The following is a 23805-nucleotide window of genomic DNA, read 5'->3' on the forward strand; positions in this document are numbered from 1 at the left end:
GAAATCCCTCCGAAGTTCCAGAATCCCTGGCTGTCCCCATTGGAAGATTTCCCCTCTATTCCTGTTCTGGTGACAACTCAAAACTGGGTGATCATGAGAAACAGGAAGTACAAATAGAGAGGGCGAATCTCCCTAATGGGGACACAAACAGCAGTAAAAGCAGGCTTGCAATTTTATTTTACACTTCATCAAAAAAAAAAAAAAAAAAAAAGTTTTTGCCTTGAGCTATACTGTAAAAGTAGATCTGCATTCCTTTATCTTGCAACATCTTTGTGCCGCCTCCCCCGGCCATGTCTGCATATTAGTGCACGGCCGCCGCAGGCGAGAACAGAGAACTTGCACAGCAACCACTGAGTTTGACCTTCTACCCACATCCAGAGATAGAGCGTCCACCGCGTGTAAATAACCCCCACCGCAGTAGGCGGCCGCTCCGCTCGGACGGCTCTATGGTAACGGCGGCTGCGCCTGCGTGAAAAGTTGAATGTCGAGGTGTGTCTGACAGAGACAACATGGCGGCCTCCATAATGTACAGCCGGCTGTCAGTGGGGCTGAAGAGTCGGGCTGCTTTGGGCTGTGCTGCACAGGTAATGAGGACATCGTGGGGGTCGGAAGGAGGTGTGTTTCGGTCTCGGGGGTCTGTGTTGTCCTCTCAGTGTTCCTAGGACTGTAGAATATGGAGCTGGGCATGATGTGCTGGACGTTGTATTTTTCTTTCATACAAGAGCCTGACGTGTCAGCTCAGCACATAGAGGAGCCCAGCTGTCAGCACACCCCCATTGTCCTCTCTGCCCTCAGGGCTCAGTATGGGAAGGTGACCGGTGCAACGTATATGGTTGCCTATAGCAACCAATCAGAATTTGAGTTTCATTTGGAAGGCTGCACTGTAGAAGTGGCTTTTTTTGTGCAGGATTCTGTCCGTGGGGCTCAATTGTTCTCTATGTGCCCTGCTTAATAATAATAATATACAGGATTTATATAGCGTCAACAGTTTGCACAGCATTTTACAACATGAGGGCAGACAGTACACTTACAATACAAATCAATACAGGAGGGATCAGAGGGCCCTGCTCATTAGAGCTTACAATCTAGAAGGGAGGGTCAAGTGGAAACAAAAGGTAATAAATGAGCTGATGGAGAAAATGAAAATACAGTTGTTAGGTGTGGGTAGGGTAGGCTTCTCTGAAGAGAGGGGTTTTCAGGGATCGTCTAAAATCTAATAGAGTAGGAGATGAGTGAACAGATTGGGTTAAGGCATTCCATAGGATTGGAGAGGCTTTGGAAAAGTCCTGGAGGCGAGCATGGGAGGAGGTGATGAGGGAGCTAGAGACCAGGAGGTCTTGAGAGGAACGAAGAGAACGAGTAGGTTGGTATTTAGAGACTAGGCTGGTGATGTAGCTGGGGGCGAAATTGTGGATGGCTTTGTACATAGTTGTTAGAATTTTGAATTTAATTGTTTGGCCGAGCGGAAGCCAGTGGAGGGATTGACAGAGAGGAGTGGCAGACACAGAGCGATTGGTAAGGTGGATGAGTCTGATAGACTGATGAGGTGATAGACTATGTAGAGGTAAACCAATGAGAAGGGAGTTGCAGTAGTCGAGGCGAGAGATGACCAGCGAGTGAATTAAGAACTTTGTTGTGTCATTGGTTAGAAAGGGGCGTATTTTGGAGATGTTGCGGAGGTTGAGGTGACAGGATTTGGACAGTGATTGGACTTGGTGCTTGAAGGAGAGTTCAGAGTCTAGGACTGCACCTAGAACCTTGGCATGTGGGGATGGGCTGATAGTTGTGCCATCGATTTTGACAGAGAGATCAGGGGAAGGGGCATATGGGGGAGGAAAAATTATAAGTTCAGTTTTGGATAGATTGAGTTTGAGGAAGTGGTGTGACATCCAGACTGATATATCTGATAGTAAATTAGTGATACGTGAGGAGACAGAGGGAGTGAGCTGAGGAGTAGAGGTGGTATTGGAAGCGGGAGGCTATCAGTTGACCCAGGGAGGAGGTGTAGATTGAAAATAGGAGTGGTCCAAAAACAGAACCTTGGGGGACCCCAACTGAGAAAGGAAGAGGAAGTAGCGTTGTAGGAAACACTAAATGTGCGGTTGGATAAGTAGGGAGAGAACCAGGGAAGAGTACAGTCAGAGACCAAAGGCGTGGAGTTTTTTGAGGAGGAGGGGGTGGTCAACCATATCAAAGGCGGCAGAGGGGTCCAGGAGTAGGAGATCGTTAGTTGGCTGTTAGTAGATCGTTTGTTAGTTTTAGGAGGGCAGTTTCTGTGGAGTGTTGAGGACGAAATCCAGACTGAAGGGGATCAAGAAGGCCATTATCAGCGAGGTGGACGCTCAGTTGGTTGTAGACCAGACGTTCGAGGAGTTTGGATAAGAAGGGGAGCAAGGAGATGGGGCGTAGGTTGCTAAGATTGGATGGATCCAGAGAGGGCTTTTTAAGTATGAGTCTGACAAGTGCATGTTTTAGAGAGTTGGGGAAGATGCCAGAAGAGAGGGAGAGATTGAAGATGTGGGTTAGAGAGTGTAGCATAGAGCCAGAGGGTGATCATAGCATTTGTGAGGGAACAGGATCCAGAGGGCAGGTGGTAAGGTGGACATTACCAAGTAGTTTAGCAACCTTGTCTATAGTGGTGGGGTTGAAAGAGGGAAGTAATGATTGTGCCTGTGGGCATGAAGTGTGAAGCGTGGAGGGTATCGGAACAGTAGAGATCTCCTCACCAATTGTATCAATCTTCTGTTTGAAGTGATTGGCGATCTCCTGGGCAGTGAGTGAGTTGGTGGGTGGAGGCCGAAGTAGAGAGTTGAAGGTAGAGAAGAGTTGACGGGGACGGGATGATAAGTTGCTAATGAGAGTGATAAAATAGGTCTGCTTGGCAGTGAGGAGGGAGGAATTGTATTTTTGGAGGGCAGATTTATATTGGTTGAAACCTCTCTGGGACTTAGTCTTATGCCACAGGCGCTCAAGGCGCTCACGACTACGTTTTTTCAGACTTCTAGTATCATCTGTTTGCCAACATCTTGATGGGAGCATGAGCATCTTGATGGCCCTGCTAATGCCATGAAGATGTACTGAGATGGGTTGCCGTGTGTTGTGTAAAAAAAAAATCAGAAATGCAGCATTTGTATGCAAGGTACCGCATGTCACATGCATGTAATTTAAGTGTCAGTAATGAGACCTTAAAGAGGAAGTAAAGCCTCTGTGAAAAAAAAAAAAAAAAATACACCCTGCAAGACAAAGGCATAATGAGCTAGTATGCATAGCTAGCATACTAGTTCATTATGAATTGCTTACCTTTCACGGACCCCAATAATTTCAAAAGGAGGCTACACACTACTTTAGAAATTTTTGGTTTGTTGCAAATGCAAAGATTTATAATGGAGGTTGGGCAAGTGTAAACCCAACCCACTCATTGGATCATTCACATACACAACACAGAGGTATTGCACGTTCACCCTTTAAAGGGTCATATACTATATATATTTTTCACCAAACGCCTAAACTTTATTTATTTATTTTTGCACGTGCGTAGGGGTATATTCACTTAAGGGACACACATCAAGTCCTTTCCTCTTACACGCACTTTTTGTCACTTATTTATTTTTATTTCTTGATTTTTAAGTAATATACACTGTTCATAGGGCAGCGCCAACTCTCCAGATTTCTCCTTTATATACTTCCAATTAACTCCTATTTAGGAATTAATTAAGGGGAGGCTGCAGCCCTTCTTATTACTTTCCTAAGCGCGGACTTCCAATTAAGTATTTATCCCGGAGTGACTTCCGGGTATGGCGGCTCCGACGCTGTGACTGGCAGGAGCCACGATGACGTCACTCCCGCACATGCACGCTGGTGCCGCCACTAACGGCATGATCGATTAGAAACGGCACACTCAGTGCGCCTGTGCCCGATGTCTGCGGCGCATGGGTGCCGCTATTTCTGCAAATATCTCCCAAACCTTTTAGGTTTGGGAGATATTTCTTGCACCTACAGGTAAGCCTAAATCTAGGCTTACCTGTTGATTAAAGTGGTTGTAATGGGTTTACAACCACTTTAAATCGGTAGTAAGTCCATGCATCATCAGTGCCCATCAGTACTGCACATTAGTGCCACTGTCACATGACATTAAAAAAAGTATCGGTAATCGGTATTGGCAAGTAATTGGGGGGGGGGGGTCTGGGAGAGAGTATCGGTTTTAAAAAAAAGTGGTATCGGTGCAACCCTAATAATTGTTAATGTGGAATGTATGATCCTTGCTAAAGAACATTATTTTTTGTCAAGCTGTTATGAGTAAAGTTCTGCTTGACCCTTTGTTCAAACTAGTGCGATGCGGGAAACAGCGCATTTCCAGCGCCGGTCCCTGTATCGCTCCTCTCCCGCAGGCAGTTCACACTGCCTTGTGCAAACCGCTGCGGGTGTCATTAATGACACCCCCAGTTTAGTTCACAGATCGCAGTGCGAACACGCACAGGAATCGGATCGCATAGGTGAGAACACCCATGCGATCTGATTCTAGTGCAGGGAAAAAAGGCCCTGCACTATTTTCTGTGTGAATGCAATGTGAGTTCAGCCATACATCTGTATGGCTGAGCTTGCATTGCTCAGAGATCGCATGTGATCAGCACCTGCAGTGCGGGTGCGAATCACATGCGATCGATGAGATCGCGTAAGTGTGAACCCTGGCTTAAAGTGGAACTAAACCCACAGATTTAACAGTTTCAAAAAACAGTTACAAACTGGACTTGCCAGAAATGCTAACTGTCACAAGTGCTTGTGCTCTCAACCAAACTGTCAAATGTCTGGTGTCCTAACTTATCACATGTGCAGCACCATGGCAGTTGCAGATCAAACCAAGGCCAAGATGGCAGCTTCTATGGCTGAAAAGGATAGAAGGATTTAGTTCCACTTTAAAGGTAGATCTGCCCTAATGTGCAGTGAATAGTAGCACTTTATGGCATAACACTGGGATGGGGTCTATTTAAAAAAAAAAAAAAAAAAAAAAATGGTAGAGATTACTACTGCTTTAGGCTCTGTTCACATCTAGGCATTTTTGGGCGTTTTTCTGCTGTAAGCCTCAGCTCTAAAAACGCCCAACAAGACAAATCCCATTCTTTTGAATGGCCCCTGTTCACATCTGAACGTTTTGTCATCTGAAGCAACATTGGTGACCTTTTGACCTGTGCAAAATCACAGCAAAAATTGCACGACTTTTTGCCTGAAAACAAAATGTCTAGGTGTGAACAGAGCCTCAACCACTTGCCAACCAACCGCCGCAGTTATAGGGTGGCTCTATTGCACAAACCGCCATACCGGTACAGCGCTTCTTTTAATAGATATAGCTGGTGTGAGGCGCTGGAGCCGATGCATGTGTCCGGCAGCTGCGATGTCCGCCGGCACCCCGCTTTTGCTCCACAGAGGCAAAACGGGGATCTGCCTTTGTAAACAAAGCAGATCCCCGTTCTGTCAGGGGAGGAACAGCAATCTCTCTGTACTTCCAGTCAGTTTACTCCCCCCACAGTTAGCAACACTTCCCTAGGGCACACTTAACCTCTTGATCGCCCCCTAGTGTTAACCCCATTCCCTGCCAGTGTAATTTATACAGTAATCAGTGCATTTTTATAGCACTGATCGCTGTATAAATATCACTGGTGTCCGATCTGTCTGCCGCAATATCGCAGTCCTGCTAAAAATTATTGATCACCGCCATTACTAGTAAAAAAAAAATGTGAATAATAAAAATGCCATTAATCTATCCCCCCGTTTGGTTTGCGCAAAATTTATAGCACCTACAAATCAATAGAGAAAGAAATAATTTTTTTTTACATTTTTTTGGGTGGATAATTTATATATCAAAAAGTAAAAAATATTGTTGTTTTTTATTTATTTATTTTCAAAATTGTCAGTCTTATCCTTCTTTTTTATAGCACAAAAAATAAAAACCGCAGAGGTGATAAAATACCACCAAAAGTAAGCTCTATTTGTGTGAAAAAAAGACCTCAATTTTGTTTGGGTACAACGTTGCACGACTGCACAATTGTCAGTTAAAGCGACAACGTATCGCAAAAAAATGGCCTGGTCATTCAGGGGTTAAATCCTTCCGGGGCACATAACACATTGCACTGCCCCTGCCACCAGCACACATGGCTTAGTATGCAGGCTGGTGTGAACAGTAGAGGGCGCTGTCACACTGGTGGTTCTGCTGCTAAGATTGTTAGTGCTCTGAGTATTGCCCCAGGGATCTGTGTTTCCAATGGTTTCTGTATGTGAATATTTTTACTGGATTCACAATGACATCTCTTGTCTGACAGGTTTTTTTTTTTTTTTTTTTTTACAATAATGCAAAGGAAGTGTTTGCAAATAACAATTAGGAACAAAAGGGGGAGAGGTAAATAAGTAGTGAAGAAAGTGTTCTTTATTTGTTTGAGATTCGCCTGCTCAGAAATTTAGATTCCCTAGAAATCATTTTAGTTGCCTATTGCAGAGACTGTTTCTCTCTGACTACTCCTCCATTGACAGCGTTTGGTACTCGTGGTTTGTCACTTTAAACTTTTTGTCCCAGTGGACAATCCTGCTTTTTAAATGAAACCAATTGCACATTGAACCTCCTACCTTTTTTAGCATGTATGATTCAATATTTTACATATTTGTTGGTTGCTAAAGTTTTTAAAATGCCCCTTTCTTGTAGCCATGACAGCACTTAAAGTAGTAATAAACCCCCAGTGTTTTTTGGTTTAACATGTTAAGTACAATATCATAGCCATTCCCTAATAAACTCTTTGTTAAAATTCTCACCCCAGCAATTGCAGTTTTCAACTTTCAAATTTGCTTGTTGTCTCAGTGTTGCTCCCCTGAACTTAGTCTTCATCTGAAAGTGTGAACAGTGGATACTGCAGCTTCCAGGCAATCTGTTAGCTCAGAGAAGGGATGGGAATGAAGGATCAGGGGTGTTCCCTTGATATTCTAAACTATGGGGCAGTCTGTTTGTTTTGATGCATCCAGTGTATCCAGGCATGCCAGGGTGGTTCCATAGGATGCTGCAAGAAAAGGGAGCCATCCTGAAACAAGAAACCTGGGGGAGCAGTCATGGCATCTGTTATCTGTGCTGCCACAGGGGACCTTTTCCTTCTCTATTTATCTCATTATCAAAGAGAATGAAAAAAAATTGAGTTGTAACCAGAACAAGATTCGAGGGAAAATCTTGCAATCTGGACGCTGGTTCTGGTGACGGCCAAGGGTTTTCCCTCACTTTGGAGGGATTTTCTCTCACTTCCTGCTATGGGACAGGAAGTGAGGGGGAAATGTCACTGTTACTGGGAGATAGATGGGGAAAAACCCACCAGGGTTAACCCCCCCCCCCCCCCATGCCATATAAAATGTGCAGAAAAAAAGTTTTGGCTTTAGTTTACTTTAAGCTTGCCATAGACAACTTGAATGTCAGATAAGTCTTGCTAAATTAGCTTACATTTGAGCAGTGGGTGGCCTTGTTGGTGCCACTTAGATCCACAAAAGCTGATTTAAAAATCAAGTGAATTGAGTAGGAAAATTATCAGCTGAACTGTGTCTGCATCCAATCGCGTTGTTTTGCATAGATGAAAGAATCTATTGATTTTATTTTCCTTGTTCAGCCTAGGTTCACACTGCTGCGGGTTCCTGCACAGATGTCTATTGAAATTGCAACCGAAGTTGCCAAAAGTAGTACAGAAACTACTTTTGGGAATCGGTGCGGTGCCGCAAAGTCAGTGTCGCACCGATTTGAACAGTGCTCTTGCCGGCAGTAGCCGCTGTTCTGGCATGCATTTGACATGTCGAATCGCATCAATGTGAACCTGGGCTTAGCCGCAGGGCTCAATAAGGCTAGGTTTCCACTAATGCGTCCCCAAAGTCGTGTTTTTTTTTTTTTTATGTGATATCATGCGACCAGCGAGAACCATAAGAGAACAAGTCATACCAAAGTCAAAACAAAGTAGTGCAAAAACCTTTATTGGAGTTGCTGCGACTTGAGTCACATCAATTAGAATGGGGACCATTGAAATATATGGATTTTGAATTGTCATGCGACTTCACATGTGTCAAGTCGCACAACAACTCGCAGTAGTGGAAACAGAGCTTAAAGTGGTCGTAAACCCACTTTTTGGACTTCTACTTTATAGGTAAGCCTAGAATAAGGCTTACCTATAGGTAGTGGAAATATCTCGTAAACGTGTGCCGTTCAGGAGATACTTCACTTGATGTCCACCAAAAATTCCAACGGCGCATGCGCGGGGAAGAAAGAAACTAAGTGCCGTTTCTTCCCTAGCCTGTGCTGTTAATCGCGGCTCCCATGCGCATGCATGGGAGTGACGTCACGCGGTTCCAGCGAATCACAGAGCCGGAGTCCGCGGCCTAGAAGGAAGAGGGGCCAGAAGATGGACGCTGCCTACACAGGGGACATCGCTGGATTCTTTTGCAGGTAAGTGGCACATAATGGGCTAGTATGTGATGCACTAACCCATTATGCTTTGCAGCGAGCAAAAGAGGAAGTAAAACCCATCAGGGTTTACTTCCTCTTTAAGAGAATGCTACAGGTGTATGACTAGCTTTGGTTTGTAGGGAATGAAGTTCATTTACTAAACAGAGACTGTTCATCTAGCAAATAGAATGTTTAAGTGTATGTATATTTTGCAGTTGTACACTTGGCTTAGTAAAAAAAAAATGACGTTCTATTAACGTTGAACACCCAGTGGCACAAAAAAAAAAAAAATTTAGGATTTTTGCTTGCAAATGATCGGCATAAGCCCAGCTTTACCTCAAAAGTGTAACTTTCACTTATCCACTTATTCGAAAGGCTTTACTGCCAGGTTCCCTTACCAAGAATGGTGGCAGCTGCCTAAGATCAGCTGGGGTGCCAACATTGTGGGCTCCCTGGATAGGTAAGTGTCCATATATTAACCACTTCAGCCCCGGAAGAATTTACCCCCTTCCCGACCAGAGCACTTTTTGCGATTCGGCACTGCGTCGCTTTAACTGACAATTGCGCGGTCGTGCGACGTGGCTCCCAAACAAAATTGACGTCCTTTTTTCCCCCACAAATAGAGCTTTCTTTTGGTGGTATTTGATCACCTCTGCGGTTTTTATTTTTTGCGCTATAAACAAAAATAGAGCGACAATTTTGAAAAAAGCGCATCATTTTTTGCTATAATAAATATCCCCCAAAAATATATATAAAAATTTATTTTTTTTTCCTCAGTTTAGGCTGATACATATTCTTCTACATATTTTTGGTAAAAAAATCACAATAAGCGATTATTGATCGGTTTGCGCAAAAGTTATAGCGTTTACAAAATAGGGGATAGTTTTATGGCATTTTTATTAATAATTTTTAATTTTTTTTTTTAAACAGCGATTTTTATTGTGACTGCGACATTATGGCGGACACATCGGACATTTTTGGACCATTGTTATTTATACAGCAATCTGCTATAAAAATGCACTGATTCCTGTGTAAATGACACTGGCAGTGAAGGGGTTAACCACTAGGTCGCAGTGTAGGGGTTTAAGTGTTTCCTCGGGGCATGTTTCTAACTGTGGCGGGGTGGCTACATGTTACACGTCACTGATCTCTGCTCAGATGACAAGGAGCAGAGATCGAGTGACACTGTCACTAGGCAGAACGGGGAGATGCTGTTTACATCAGCATCTCCCCGTTCTTCCTCCCCGTGAGGCGATCGCGGGTATCCTCGCGGTGATCGAGTCCGCGGGACCCGTGACCCGACTCTCGCAGCTTGCCGCCAGCGGGCAAGGTGCAGGTACGTGGTTTTGCCTGTACGAGCCCTTCTGCCGCAGTATATCTGCGTGAGGCAGTTGGCAAGCGGTTAAAAGTCAGCAGTTGCAGTATTTGTAGCTAGTGACTTTTAATTTTTTGTGGTGGGGGGCTGAATCTCCTCTTTAAGTCTACAGTGCCTTAAGTAATTTGTCTATTACACATCTATCGGCAATTGATTCTGTCTGTTGGGTTAATCCTTGCTCACACTAGCATATAGGTCCATTTGCTGCTTCAATGTCTGCAGATGGATGTGTGGATGGCCACTGATAGTGTATTAATGCTAATGTCTTAGTCGGTACTTCCAGTTATTTATTATAACCACAGACCTGCGCTCACATCTTAAGCCATGAGCTTACCCAGACACCAGCCATTATCATTAAGGTGAGGGTCAGGTAGGTTTACTATCCTTAAAGTGCACGGGCAGTATGGAAGGTAAAACTCTCCAGCCCCTAATACCAGCACTACTCCCCAAAGGAAGAGAGGCAACTTGTTCCTTTAACAGTGACAAGTCTTCTTTGGCTCTGAAGAAAACCGCTATGCCAGTGATGGCGAACCTTGGCACCCCAGATGTTTTGGAACTACATTTCCCATGATGCTCATGCACTCTGCAGTGTAGATGAGCATCATGGGAAATGTAGTTTCAAAACATCTGGGTTGCCAAGGTTCGCCATCACTACGCTATGCATTCAAGGTGCTGCCAGGAGGGGCAGACTAAAGGAAATCACAATAGGGACCATCCTGGGCTGTATGTGGAGTGCGGTTAGCTGATGTGCCTGTCAAGGTGCTATGTCAAGTTGCATATCAGGTGGCAGTAAACAAAGGCAGGTGGCTTAACCCTCAGACTGCATATACCTCTTCTAAGGCGAATTGACTGCTATTCAAGATAAAATCAGTGATGTCTAGATTTGGGACTAATCCCTTAGGCTAGTCACATAGGCCCAGAACAAAGAGTTGGTGGCAGGGCCTGAGAAGAGCTATAGAAGAGAATGAAAGATCCATAATCCTCTTTCTTTGGTCACCTAAATCCAAGTCTGCTCCTCCCTAGGAGCAGCAAAGTTCCCTTTCACTTAAATTTGCCCAGTAGGTGTTGGACTACAGGAATTATTGCACATTTGGGCAGAGGAGGCCCAGGTTCTGTGGGGCCTGTGCAATAAGGAAGTCATTGGAATTTTCTTTCCACTCCTCCAACTCATCTAATTCCCACTATAGTTCAGAGCAATCATGGTTTTAAGCAAATGTTACCAAATCTTGTTCCAACAGTGAGCCATCTGTCCCTTGTTCTTAGTCGAAAAGCAGATTTAGGCAGGAAGTGTAACAAAGGATCCAAAATTCATATGTAGTCATTAAGAGCAATCACCCAAACTATCAGATAAGGCAGCTTGTGTGGTTGTCTCTAGATGATGTGTACATACGCTTTTTGGTACACCTATGCTTCTGAGAGTTTCACTTCAAGTTCATTCAACAACCTTTGGCCTTTCCACATACCCAGGACATTTTCCAGAACAATACTTCCAGTAGTGGCCATCTTGCGGAAGCAAGGGCTGCAGGTCCCTTAGCTGGACAACAGCCTGCGGGTGGTTCATCCTTCAGGTCCTGGCAAATTCTGATTTCAGACTCCGATCAAATTTGGACGGATCATCAGCTGGGGGAGGCCAACTAATCTCATTATTATAATAGTGGCGTTTTGGACACTTAGGAGAATACTGTAGAGTTGCCCTCAGAGAAGGTGACAGTATTGGGTTCTGACATGGGGCAAGTCATAGCTCTATCCCTTCTGTGTGTATCTCATGGTCTCAAATGGTAGAGAAGTAGTCTGCAGTAATCAATGCAGTCTGCGGGACTCACTGGAATGTTGAGAACATTATAATCTGGCCTTCTAAAGTAAGGGAAGATTTGCTGCATCAGAGAAGATGACCCCACATATGAGACAAGTCCCGTTGGTGGTGGCTAGAGTCATTTAATATTTTCAGCTTTCATCAGCTTCCTGACATACCAATCATCACAACCTATTCACTTTGTTGATATTTACCTCAGTGACCACCTAGCCCAAGGTCAATGACTTATGCCAGTGGAGGACAAAGTGTCCAACAGCAGGGGTGAAGTGAAGGCGTTGAGGTCATTTTGGCAACACAGCCTAGGGAGCCTCAGTTATGCTCTAAACCAACGGCAATGGTAATTTCCTATCTTTGTGTCAAGAAGGAATACAGGATTATGCAACATATGTCAGAGGTATCTTCCATTCAGGTTTGCCAACAGTAGAACCTGTTTCATCCCATCACTCTTTGTGTTCTGGCTTCCCAGAACTTCCTGTCAGACACTGTAAGATACAAGCCATGGTTGTCAAGGGTGGGTCCCTAAACCAACAAGCAGTTCAATGAATCTCAACCTGACAGTAACCTCTATGGTCATGAATGGCAGTGATTTCTGCAAGAAGGAGCTTCCCAGAAGTGGAAACAGTGGTTCTACTAATATCCAGCTGGGTCGCAGGTTAGCCCTTTATAGCCACCAGACCCAGTGGTCTCCAGGCAACTCATCAGGATCTGTAGTCATCCAGCTTTGATGGGGGCAATAATTTCCATTATTTTTTTGCAAGTACAGTCTTTAGTCTAAGAACCTCCTTTACTCCTTCCTGAGATTTTAGACCTTACACAGTGGGGAAAGTGTATTATCCAAATTTAGCCAAGTTAGATCTAGCAGCTGGGAGACCAAGCAGGAAAGGCTCATCTAGGGGTCTCCCCTTCAGTATTTGAAACCCTGTGGAAGCCAGGGCACCTGGGGCAACCAGGGCAACTTCAGATATACTAGAACATGGGGAAACCTTGCAGAATTTTAAGGATGGAATCCTCTGCTCCCTGCTGTAAAGGTTGAGATGTCTGCAAGTAAGTCTAAATAAGGGATTAAGTGGTAGTCAAATCTTGGTTAGGTCTTCACTTCCTGGAATCCAGTGACTGCCACACATCCTGGTGAACCATTTCCGAAAGGCCTGTACAGATAGTTCTTTCCCCTTAGGACTTGCAGTGCAAATGGTGCTGGGAAGGTTGTCCCCCACTCCATTCTTCTGAACAAGACTTCCTCAATTTTCTCAGTGGCTCTGAAGCAGTATTTCTTAAAGGGGTTGTAAACCCTCATGTTTTTTCACCTTAATACATCTTGCGCTTCTCCTAGGGGGGTTATACGATGCTGGGAGGTGCTACCGGCGCCGTCGGGGGACCCCAGAAGTCGATGATCGGGGCCACTCTGTGCAAAACAAACTGCACAGTGGAGATAAGTATGACATGTTTGTTATTTAAAAACAAAAAACAAAGCCTTACAATCACTTTAGGGCTATCATGTCTTGGAGGAGGATTTCAGATATCCACGCGTCAAGCCGTAAACTACTTTATTGCTGCCATTCTGCATCTTTGCATCTGGTGAGGACATCGCCCTTCCAGCATGTCCAAACTAGAATGTCTGAGTCACCACAAGCTTTGGTAGTGGACTCGATGTAGAAGAAATACATGGACGTGGCGCTTCTGTAGAAGGTCAGACAATGGCCTCTTCAGGCCTGGCGAAGACTTTCACTGTCCACTAGGACAATGGCATTATCTCGGGTCAAAGTAGCCCAAGGGGCTTATATGGCAAAGATGAATCCATCAATCTAACGCAGAGCCCACTTTATCAGACCAATCAGGTTCATATACTACAAAGTATAGTTACGAGAATGCCGCCTTTGGGGAGGTGACATATTTTTATATAGTATAACCGGTCCTCATTGGGCGAGCGGTGGAGCTTTACCCATACGTGTATGCTGTCATGCGTCTGCATCAGGAATAGAAAATTATCGTCATGCAAGTTATACAGTTTTCCGTTTTAATGGTTTGCTTCTCACAAAAATCTGCAGAGTTTGAGGTCAAATTGCAGAAAGCTTGATGCATGGAATATGGCACCCTGACAATGTCTGAACTCCTGTCTGTTTTTTTTTTCTGTTATCTTTTGCTCAATTGAAGAGAGTTCCCTCCCTTTGATTGTCCTTGGAGCTTTAACCTAAGGTAAATGGAATTGGTTGTGTTGTGTTTCCATCTGCACATTAAATGAAAGGAAATTTTGTACTATGAGAAGCATGGGGGTTTTTATTGCATACCCTCTCCCTCTTTAAAGTGGAGTTCCACCCACTTTTACAACTCTTCAGCATCCCTCACTAAACTGTGTACTGTAAACAAATTGGATAGTTTTTAATTTTTTTTTCTCAGCACCTACTGTATATCTGCTGTGTTCATTTTTCACTTCCTCCTCCCTGGCTGCCGCCCATCGCATCATTTCCTGTTTGCAATGCCTTCTGGGAAGGAGCGGAAACTTCCTCTGAAACTGCCGTTGCTATGGAAACCTGACCTGAAACCTATTACACTGCTTGTGCTGCACTGAGCATGTGCAGGATCTGCAAGGATGAGATCCAGGAAGAAATACAGTCTGGCTTTAGATGCCCACACTTAAGATGGCCACGGCCTGCTGTAAGTTTATAAAATAACAAATTACTGCTATAAACTAACAAAACAGACCTTAGTTTACAGACTAACTTTAATAGAATACATTAAGCTTGTGTATTATAGGGGTATTTTTATTTAAAAAGTATAATTTTGGCCGGAACACCACTTTAACTGTTATGTGTCTGACATCTGCTTGTCTGCACCAGACTTGGGATTGTGGCACAGTATTCGGTTGGAAGTAAACTCAAGATAACAACCTACTGTACTAAGTGCTGCTTGTCATTAACTGCTCTAGAACTGTTCTTTTCCTGAGATCTTGCTGCTGTCTTCCAGTAAAGTCATTTTATGTATGTGCATTCTTTCTCTCATTCTTGGCATCCTAGTCATGCCGAGATGTTCAGAGTGCCCAACCATGATGATGAGCTCATCTGTCTCTAGCATGGGAGTTTGCTCTTCGATCCCTTAACAACATCACAGGGTTTGGGAAGTTCTTACAGTAGGGTTTACTTATTGCAAGGGGGATGAGCTGAGGTCAAAGCAACATGGCAACCTTCAAATCGTAAAGCAGCTTGGCTCAGTTCATTCGGGGAGGCTGACGGAAAAGGAGGAAGTACATACTGAAATGCAGGCAAGATGGTGCCAGCTCCATCAAGAGGGGGAGAGAGCATCCTACAACTGGAAACAGTAAGGGGGATAGATACCGATCTTTAGAGCTTGTAGCAAGAACTAGCCAAAATAAGTAAATGGAGCCATTAGGTTTTATGTGGCAATTGACATTTTCAGGAGGCCAACAATGGTAGCCACCATTTATTATTACTTTTTTTTTTTTTTTTAATAATAGTGTGTGTGTGTGTGTGTGTGTGTGTATATATATATATATATATATATATATATATATATATATATATATATATATATATATATATATATATATATATATATATATATATATATATATATATATATATATTACACACACACTTTACCGTTTTTTTTTTTTTTAATATGGAGCACAGATAAGCACATCAACTCATCCTTACACCAGATTACACAAATCTGTAGTGAGTGGATGTTGTTGTTGACCAGCAGCTCACACAATGAACTGGTAATGTGGCCTCAAGACCAGGGTTAATTTCATGGACAAAAATATTTTTGTCAGCTGCATGTTTTTAGAGACAAAAATTAAACACAAAAAAAAAATTCCAATTTAGTAAATTGATCCGCTTTCCTCTGAGCTCCACCTGTCTGTTAAAGCCCCAGAGCCCTGACAAGCTGTATTGCCTGAGAGATGCAGGCCTCCCTCTGTCTGCCTGGAAGTTCTGGAACAATGACCTGCAAACTATGTGGTGAGTGTTTCTCCTCCCAGCAAGGTAGCAGTGCTTAGCACTGTGTAAAATAACAGCCTTCTCAGACCAGTTCTCTGCCCTGTGTGCTCCCTAACTCCTATTTACTTCCCCATTCCCACTACATGTTATTAGATTTTTACTCCAGGAGTATATAACGAGTTTGGCAATTCTAGAGACATGCCTATATAATGCATTACAACTAAACCCATTTAATTTTAATCAACTAAAATATGACTTCGACCCCTTTCACACTGGGGCGGTTTGCAGGTAGTATTGCGCTAAAAATACCGCCTGCAAACCGCCCCTAAACAGCCTCCGCTGTTTGTTCAGTGTGAAAGCCCGAGGGCTTTCACACTGAAGCGGTGCGCAGGCAGGACGGTGAAAAAAGTCCTGCAAACCGCTTTTTTGGAGCGGTGAAGGAGCGGTGTATTCACCGCTCCTTCACCGCTCCTGCTCATTGAAATCAATGGGAAAGCGCGGCTATAGCCGCGCTGTACGAGGGATTTTAACCCTTTTTCGGCCGCCAGCGGGGGTTAAAACCGCACCGCTAGCGGGCGAATACCGCTGCAAGAATGACGGTACAGCAGCACTAAAAATAGCGCTGTTGTACTGCCGACGCCTCCAACGCCCCAGTGTGAAAGGGGCCTTAGGCCCCTTTCACACTGGGGCGGTTTGCAGGCGCTATTGCGCTAATAATAGTGCCTGCAAACCGACCCGAAAGTGCCGCTGCTTTGTCTCCAGTGTGAAATCCCTGAGGATTTTCACACTGGAGCGGTGCACTAGCAGGAAAAAGTCCTGCTAGCAGCATCTTCGGAGCGGTGAAGGAGTGGAGTATATACCGCTCCTGCCCATTGAAATCCTTGGGACAGCATGGCTCGACGGCCGGCAAAGCGCCTCTACAGAGGCGCTTTGCAGTGATTTTTAACCCTTTCTCGGCCGCTAGCGGGGGGTAAACCTGCCCCGATAGCAGCCGAATACCAACGGTAAAGTGCCGCTTACAATAGCTGCGCTTTGACGACGCCCCCGCCCCAGTGTGAAAGGGCCCTTAAACAATTCAAATGTCTAATAGGATTAAAAATAAAATGCCATTTTAGTCAAGACTATGACTAAAACTGAATCCAAATTTGACTGCAAATTTAACACTGCTCATGAGCAGTGAATAAACACTGCTGTATCGATTAACATGCGGGAAAAAAACAAAACAAATTTGTTTCTACTTAGAAATTATGATTTTGTAACGAATACCTTCTTCACTTCTCCCATTGCTGCCTGCCAGCTTCTGCACTGTCAGAAGCCCTATTTGTAGACATTCCTCTTGTTGCGTTTGGGCAGAGCTCAGTCGCTACTGTACCCCTATTCAGTGTATGCTGCTGCCTTTATTCATAATCAATGGTAGCAGAGGAAATCCAGAAGCAGCCCACAGCACAATCTTCAATGCATCATGTTGATACAAAGAGGACAGGTCTGTATTGCAATACACTTGCCCCCTCATAACTTAGACTTATGAGGTCGCACCCATATATCATCTATATATGAGGTCTGTTATCTCGAAATCTACTAAATCTCCAAAACTGAGAGGCTTCCTGCTAGGCCCAGGGTTACCCTCTCTCAAAGCTGATAGGCCCGCTGCTAGACACAAGATGCTGACTGGCATAAAAATGCAAAGTATTCGGTGCCCTCATTGCCAATTTGCACACATCTGCCTAACCCACTCCTTCTGAAAGTGTTGTGACAGCACAGGTCTCTGGAAAGCACCCGGTGCCCAGACTGGTGCTGTCTATCAGAGCGAATAGTTAAACTTCACCTATGGAACAGCATGCTTGGACAGTGGTGGGGTAGGGGGGACATGCTGTTGACCATGCTAGCTCTGGATCCACAGCACCTACAAAAACAGGACAACGTTCAAAATACGAACAGAATGAGGAAATGGCTTCATAGAGAGATTTGTTCTTTAAATTCCTCTACCAATTCTTGTATGGCTGCCATTTTTGGAAATTTCACACACCATAATGGCAGAAGGTGCAAGGGGTTAAATAGGTGGCATTTCTGCTCTCTAAAAGATCATTGCCATAACAAGGAATTCTGTAAAAAGTTAAGCTATAAGGCTCCATGCACACTAGGCACTAAAAAAAAAAAACACTGGATGAAAAACGTTTCAAGGTGAGCGTTTTTTTTTTTTTGTTTTTTTTTCCTGGCGTTTTTTTAATTAATTTTTTCTGTGCTGGCGTTTTGCTGACATTTAGCAGTGTATAGCTGACCTTAACAGCCATTGACTCAGCTGTTAGAGGGGTTCCCTGCTGACAACTGAATGTAAATAATAAAAGAATTGCCAGCAATTCAAATTTGAGGGAAAAAAGTTTGTGGGGTCTGCCCCCCCCCCCCCCCCCCGTCTAGAAACATAGGATAACGCTATCTTCTTCTAGAGGCAGAAAAAAAAACACGCTCAGAAGCTGCTGCTAAAAAAAAAAACAAAAAAAACGCTTTTAAGCAAGTGTGCATGGAGCCTCGGGAAATGTAATGTCTTATTAGCACAGTGATGAAGTGTGGGGGTGGGATCATCAGTATCAACTCTTGGTAAGGAAAAAGGGGATCTTACCTTACCAAATGGAGCTCAACAGTGAGGGGTGGGGAGCTGAGGCCTTGGGACAGGCATTGGCTTTCTTTGTAGTCTTTTAATAGACTGTTTTTGGAATCTGCTGAATGCAAAATTGCTGCTGCTGCTTACTACAACCCCTGGCAAAAATTATGGAATCACCAGTCCCTGAGGATGTTCCTTCAGTTGTTTATTGTTGTAGAAAAAAAGCAGATCACAGACATGGCCAAAAACTAAAGGCATTTCAAATGGCAACTTTCTGGCTTTAAGAAACACTGAGCCCGGGTTCACACCTATGCGAATTAGATGCGGCTTACACCGCATCTAATTCGCAGGACATTTTAAAATACATTCATATGAATGCATCTGGTTCACATATGTGCGTTGCATTCGCACTGCGCATTGCACAAAAAACGTGTGCGTTTTTTGGGCATTGCGGTGCGAACTACAAGCCTATTATCTCCTATGGGAACGCATCTGATTCGCAGATGCATTGCGTTCTGAACAAGGATTTTCTTTTTCTCTTCTCACTACACCTCCCCCTCCCCCCCCCCCCTCCCTCCCCCTCTCCCTGCTCTCTAATCCTGAGCAAAAACGCAATGAATCCGTTGAACAGGAGATTGTTATCTCCCCAGTGAAACCTGAGCTTCAATTCGCACCGCACATGTGTGAAACCAGGCTAAAAGAAATCAAGAAAAATAATTGTGGTGGCCAGTAACAGTCAGATTTATAGAACAAGCACAGGGAATAAAATTATGGAATCACTCAACTCTGAGGAAAATATTATGGAATCACCCTGTAAATTTTCATTACAAACACTAACACCTGCATCAGATTAAATCTGCTTGTTAGTATGTAGGTAAAAAGGAGTGATCACATCTTGGAGAGCTGTTGAAACAAGTGGACTGACATGAAGCATGGCTCCAACACCAGAGATATCAATTGAAAAAAAGGAGAGGATTATCAAACTCCTTAAAGAGGGTAAATCATCACGCAGTGCTGCACAAGATGTTGGTTGTTCACAGTCGGCTGTGTCTAAAACATGGACCAAATACAAACAACATGGGAAGGTGGTTAAAGGCAAGCATACTGGTAGACCAAGGAAGACATCAAAGCTTCAAGACAGAAAACTTAAAGCAATATGCCTTGAAAACAGAAAATGTACAAAAAAAAAAAAACAAATGGGAGGAAACTGGAGTCAACATCTGTGACCGAACTGTAAGAAACCGCCTAAAGGAAATGGGATTTACATACAGAAAAGCTAAAAGAAAGCCATCTCTAACACCTAAACACAAAAAAACAAGGTTACAATGGGCTAAGGAAAGGCAATCGTGGACTGTGGATGATTGGATTTCTGTCTTGACGCTTTGATGTCTTCCTTGGTCTACCAGTATGCTTGCCTTTAACCACCTTCCCATGTTGTTTGTATTTGGTCCATGTTTTAGACACAGCCGACTGTGAATAACCAACATCTTGTGCAGCACTGCGTGATGATTTACCCTCTTTAAGGAGTTTGATAATCCTCTCCTTTTTTTCAATTGATATCTCTGGTGTTGGAGCCATGCTTCATGTCAGTCCACTTGTTGCAACAGCTCTCCAAGGTGTGATCACTCCTTTTACCTACATACTAACAAGCAGATTTAATCTGATGCAGGTGTTAGTGTTTAATGAAAATTTACAGGGTGATTCCATAATTTTTTCCTCAGAATTGAGTGATTCCATAATTTATTCCCTGTGCTTGTTCTATAAATCTAACTGTTACTGGCCACCACAATTGTTTTTCTTAATTTCTTTTAGTGTTTCTTAAAGCCAGAAAGTTGCCATTTGAAATGCCTTTAGTTTTTGGCCATGTCTGTGATCTGCTTTTTTTTCTACAATAAACACCTGAAGGAACATCCCCAGGGACTGGTGATTCCATAATTTTTGCCAGGGGTTGTATGTACTATAATGTGTGTAGACTGAACCCTTTATTATCAATACAATTCCCATGTCCAGCATGCAAAATGTTAGCATTCCTCTTTGGTCTCCAAGAATACTTCCTAATTCTGTAAAGGCTTAATGGTAGGCATGTGTCACTGCCCTGGCTTTGAATGCCATATTTGCCAGCAACATACAAAACCAGAGCTGTTTAATCAATAAATCACTGCAGTGTGTATATTAGCAATGCAGAGCACAGTATTTCTCTACTGTCTTAGACAGATCTTTTTTTGCAGCATGTAGGGAGCAAGTAAGGAAATGTGGTGGGGAGGAGGAGGGAGTGTTCTATTGCTGCGGAGTGTGTCCTTGTACTGACATCTAAGATCAGCTGTCTTGAGTAAATGTAACTTGGCGTTCTTTTACTTAGCAGCATTTGGAATGTTACTTCTAGGCTGTTAACTACAGATGTGAGTTGTACTCTAGACTCTGTGAGTAGCAGGAATGATAACATAACTTCTTTGTGCCACATGGCCTTCAAAATATTGAACACGTGCTAATGATCTGTACCTTTTTTTTTTTTTTTTTTCCTCTTTCTAGTTAGCCATTAAAACTGATCTCCAGGAGAAGCAAATTATTACCTACATACAAGAGGCATGCGTTTTCTTACTTGGTTGTCAGTGGGCTTTGTGTATTTTTCCAGATCTGTGTAGTAATTGTGTGACACTTTGCATTTGTGCAGGAGGTTCCTATAATAACCAGTCACTGCTGCTCTCTCTCCTTGGGCAAGATGACTGGTCTTGTATCTGCCTCTACCTGTAGTTTTCTGCAGGCAGCCAGTAGTGGATGGAGCCTGCTGCGTCTTTCCCACACCTCTCTGCACAGGCTATGTACAGCGGAGTGATGATGTCACCACTAATTGTACCTGGGTTTCAAACAGCACACAAAGTGGCTTTTATATTTTTTGTGGTTGTTGAGGGATATATTTTAAAGAGTTTTTGTCTCCAGAGTTTGGCTTGAAGGATTTTAAAGCAGAACTAAGCTCTCTCAGGCTCCATACACACTATTGTTTTTTTAAGCTCCTAGAAACCGTTGTTGGCTTTTTTTTTTGTTCTGTTCCTATAAGCCAAATAGTGTTCTCCTATGGCCGCGTACAGACGATTGAAATTTCTGACAACCAAATCGTGGATTTATTTCTGACGGATGTTGGCTGAAACTTGTCTTGCATACACATGGTCGCACAAATGTTTTCGGAAATTCTGATCGACAGGAACGCGGTGACATACAACACGTGTGACGGGACTAGAAAAAGGAAGTTCAATAGCCAGTGCGGCTCTTCTGCTTGATTCCGAGCATGCGTGGAATTTTGTGCATCAGAATTGTGTACACACAATCATAATTTCCGACAACGGATTTTGTTGTCGGAAAATTTGAGATCGAGATCTCAAATTTTTGTTGTCGGAATTTCCGACAGAAAATGTCCGATGGAGCCTACACATGGTCGGAATTTCCAACAACAAGCTCACATCGAACATTTGTTGTTGGAAATTCCGATCGTGTGTATGCGGCATAAGTGTCCATGCACACTACTTTAGGCTATTAGCAATTTTTGAACTTCAGTGTCTAGCAACAGAGAAAAATACTTTTTGTAGTTTCTTGGAGTGCTTTTCCAACAAAAGCATTTGTTAGCTTAAAAAAAATGCTAGTGTGCATTGAGCCTCAGTCAACATGAACTATTTTCAATCCTTATGCTGCTAGCATTAGTAAATAGATATAATATGATTACTTGATTTAAACCTTTTTTTTTTTTTTTTTCACACTTCTTCAGTTGCTTTCAGGTTTTAGGCCTTGGCAAATGATGTAAAAAATCCCAGGAGTCTTCATGGGCATTTGTTTTCTTTGCTCTTGAGAAGGGGAGGATGGCATTTATCGGCTAAGCACACCCTCCTGCTTGCAAGCTAGAGCTAAGGGCAGATGGATTCTAGGATGTAAATGATACATGAATCATTTGCCCTTACTCAAGATGGCCGTGGCTATGAATGCTAGATGGTGCTTTTCAAAGTGCTTTCTCAACAAAATGAAACAGACGTGGATGAAAGAGTGGGCTTGCCTTAAATACTAAAACTAAATTAACCACTTAAGGACCAGGCCATATTTTGCGATATGGCACTGCGTTGCTTTAATTGACAATTACGCGGTCGTGTGACGTTGTACCCAAACAAAATTGATGTCTTCTTTTCCCCACAAATAGCTTTCTTTTGGTGGTATTGGATCACCTCTGCGGTTTATCATTTTGCACTATAACCAAAAAAGATCAACAATTTTGAAAAAAACTATATTTTTTAAATTTTGCTATAATAAATCTCCAAAAATTAAAAAAAACGAATTTCTTCATCACTTTAGGCCAATATGTAATCTTCTACATATTTTTGGTAAAAAAAAAATCTAATATTGATTGGTTTACGCAAAAGTTTTATAGCGTGTTCAAAATAGGGGAATGATTTATGGCGTATTATTATTATTATGTTTTTTACTAGTAATGGCGGTAATCATCGTGTTTTAGCGGGACTGTGACGTTGCGGCGGACCGATCAGACACTTTTGACACTTTATGGGACCAGTGACATTATTACAGTGATCACTGTATAAATGACACTGGCAGGGATGGGGTTAACAATAGGGGCGATCAAGGGGTTAACTGTGTCCTGAGAAGGTGTCTTTAACTCTGGGGGGAGTGGACTGACTGGGAGTACAGTGAGATCGCTCTTCCTGATCACTAGGAACAGACGATCTTACTGAACTCCCGTCAGAACGGGGATCTGATTTGTTTACATTGGCAGATCCCCGATCTGCCTGAGGAGCAAACACGGGTGGCCAGCGGACATCATGGCCCGCCGGACCCGCGCATTGGCACTCCCGCTGTGCAGCGGGCACGCACGCCGACTTGTGCACGAAACAATGTGTGTATCCGTCGTTTCGCGCAATAGGGCCACCCTGTCGCATCATATATGCAGTGGGCGGTCCCTAAGTGGTTAAATAGCGTTTTTCAGTTTGTGGTGCTCAGATACGGTTTTTAGTTGTGCTTTATTAAAGGATAATGAGTTCATTGCTAGAACATGTTGCATGTTCCACCTGTGTTTAGGGTAGGGGATTTTATCCCAACACCAGCTCCGCCCACACAGCCACGTTTTTTGTTTACAATTTCCCATGAATGAATGCCTACAAGTGCCATTGCGGCTGACTGCTTGTAGTTCTCAATGAACTTTGAGGGTGCTAGTAAGCACTTTCATAGTCCATTGAGTCTCTTCCTGCTCTCAGGTAACTGCCTGTCCGTACGAAGTACAAGCAGACAACCATGCTGAGAGTCTGCATGAGTCAGCAAAAAATGTGCGTTTATTTTTTTTAAGATGAACTTATTCTTTAACTACTTCAGTTCTGGGAAGTTTACCCCCTTCATGACCAGGCCATTTTTTTGTGATACGGCACTGCGTTAATTTAACTGAGAATTGTGTGATCGTGTGACACTGTACCTAAATAAATAAAACGTATGTCCTTTTTTCCCCACAAATCAAGCTTTCTTTTAGTGGTACAGTTAGGTCCATACAGGCATACCCCGCTTTATGTACACTCACTTTACGCACACTCGCGAGTACGAACATACCCACGAGCGTATGTAAAGTGC

General features: G+C 43.4%; 1 protein-coding gene across 1 annotated transcript in view; it reads left to right on the forward strand.

Moving 5' to 3' along the window:
* The first annotated feature begins 427 nt into the window (after nucleotides 1-427).
* The window catches only part of SUCLA2 (succinate-CoA ligase ADP-forming subunit beta), a 131106-nt gene continuing 107728 nt past the window's right edge, over nucleotides 428-23805 (forward strand). The window contains exon 1 of the mRNA XM_073614127.1: nucleotides 428-584. Coding sequence (XP_073470228.1) covers nucleotides 510-584 — 75 coding nt within the window. The 5' untranslated portion in view covers nucleotides 428-509. The remainder of the gene's footprint in view (nucleotides 585-23805) is intronic.

The sequence above is a fragment of the Aquarana catesbeiana genome, linkage group LG02 (assembly GCF_042186555.1).
Source record: "Aquarana catesbeiana isolate 2022-GZ linkage group LG02, ASM4218655v1, whole genome shotgun sequence".
NCBI lineage: Eukaryota > Metazoa > Chordata > Amphibia > Anura > Ranidae > Aquarana > Aquarana catesbeiana.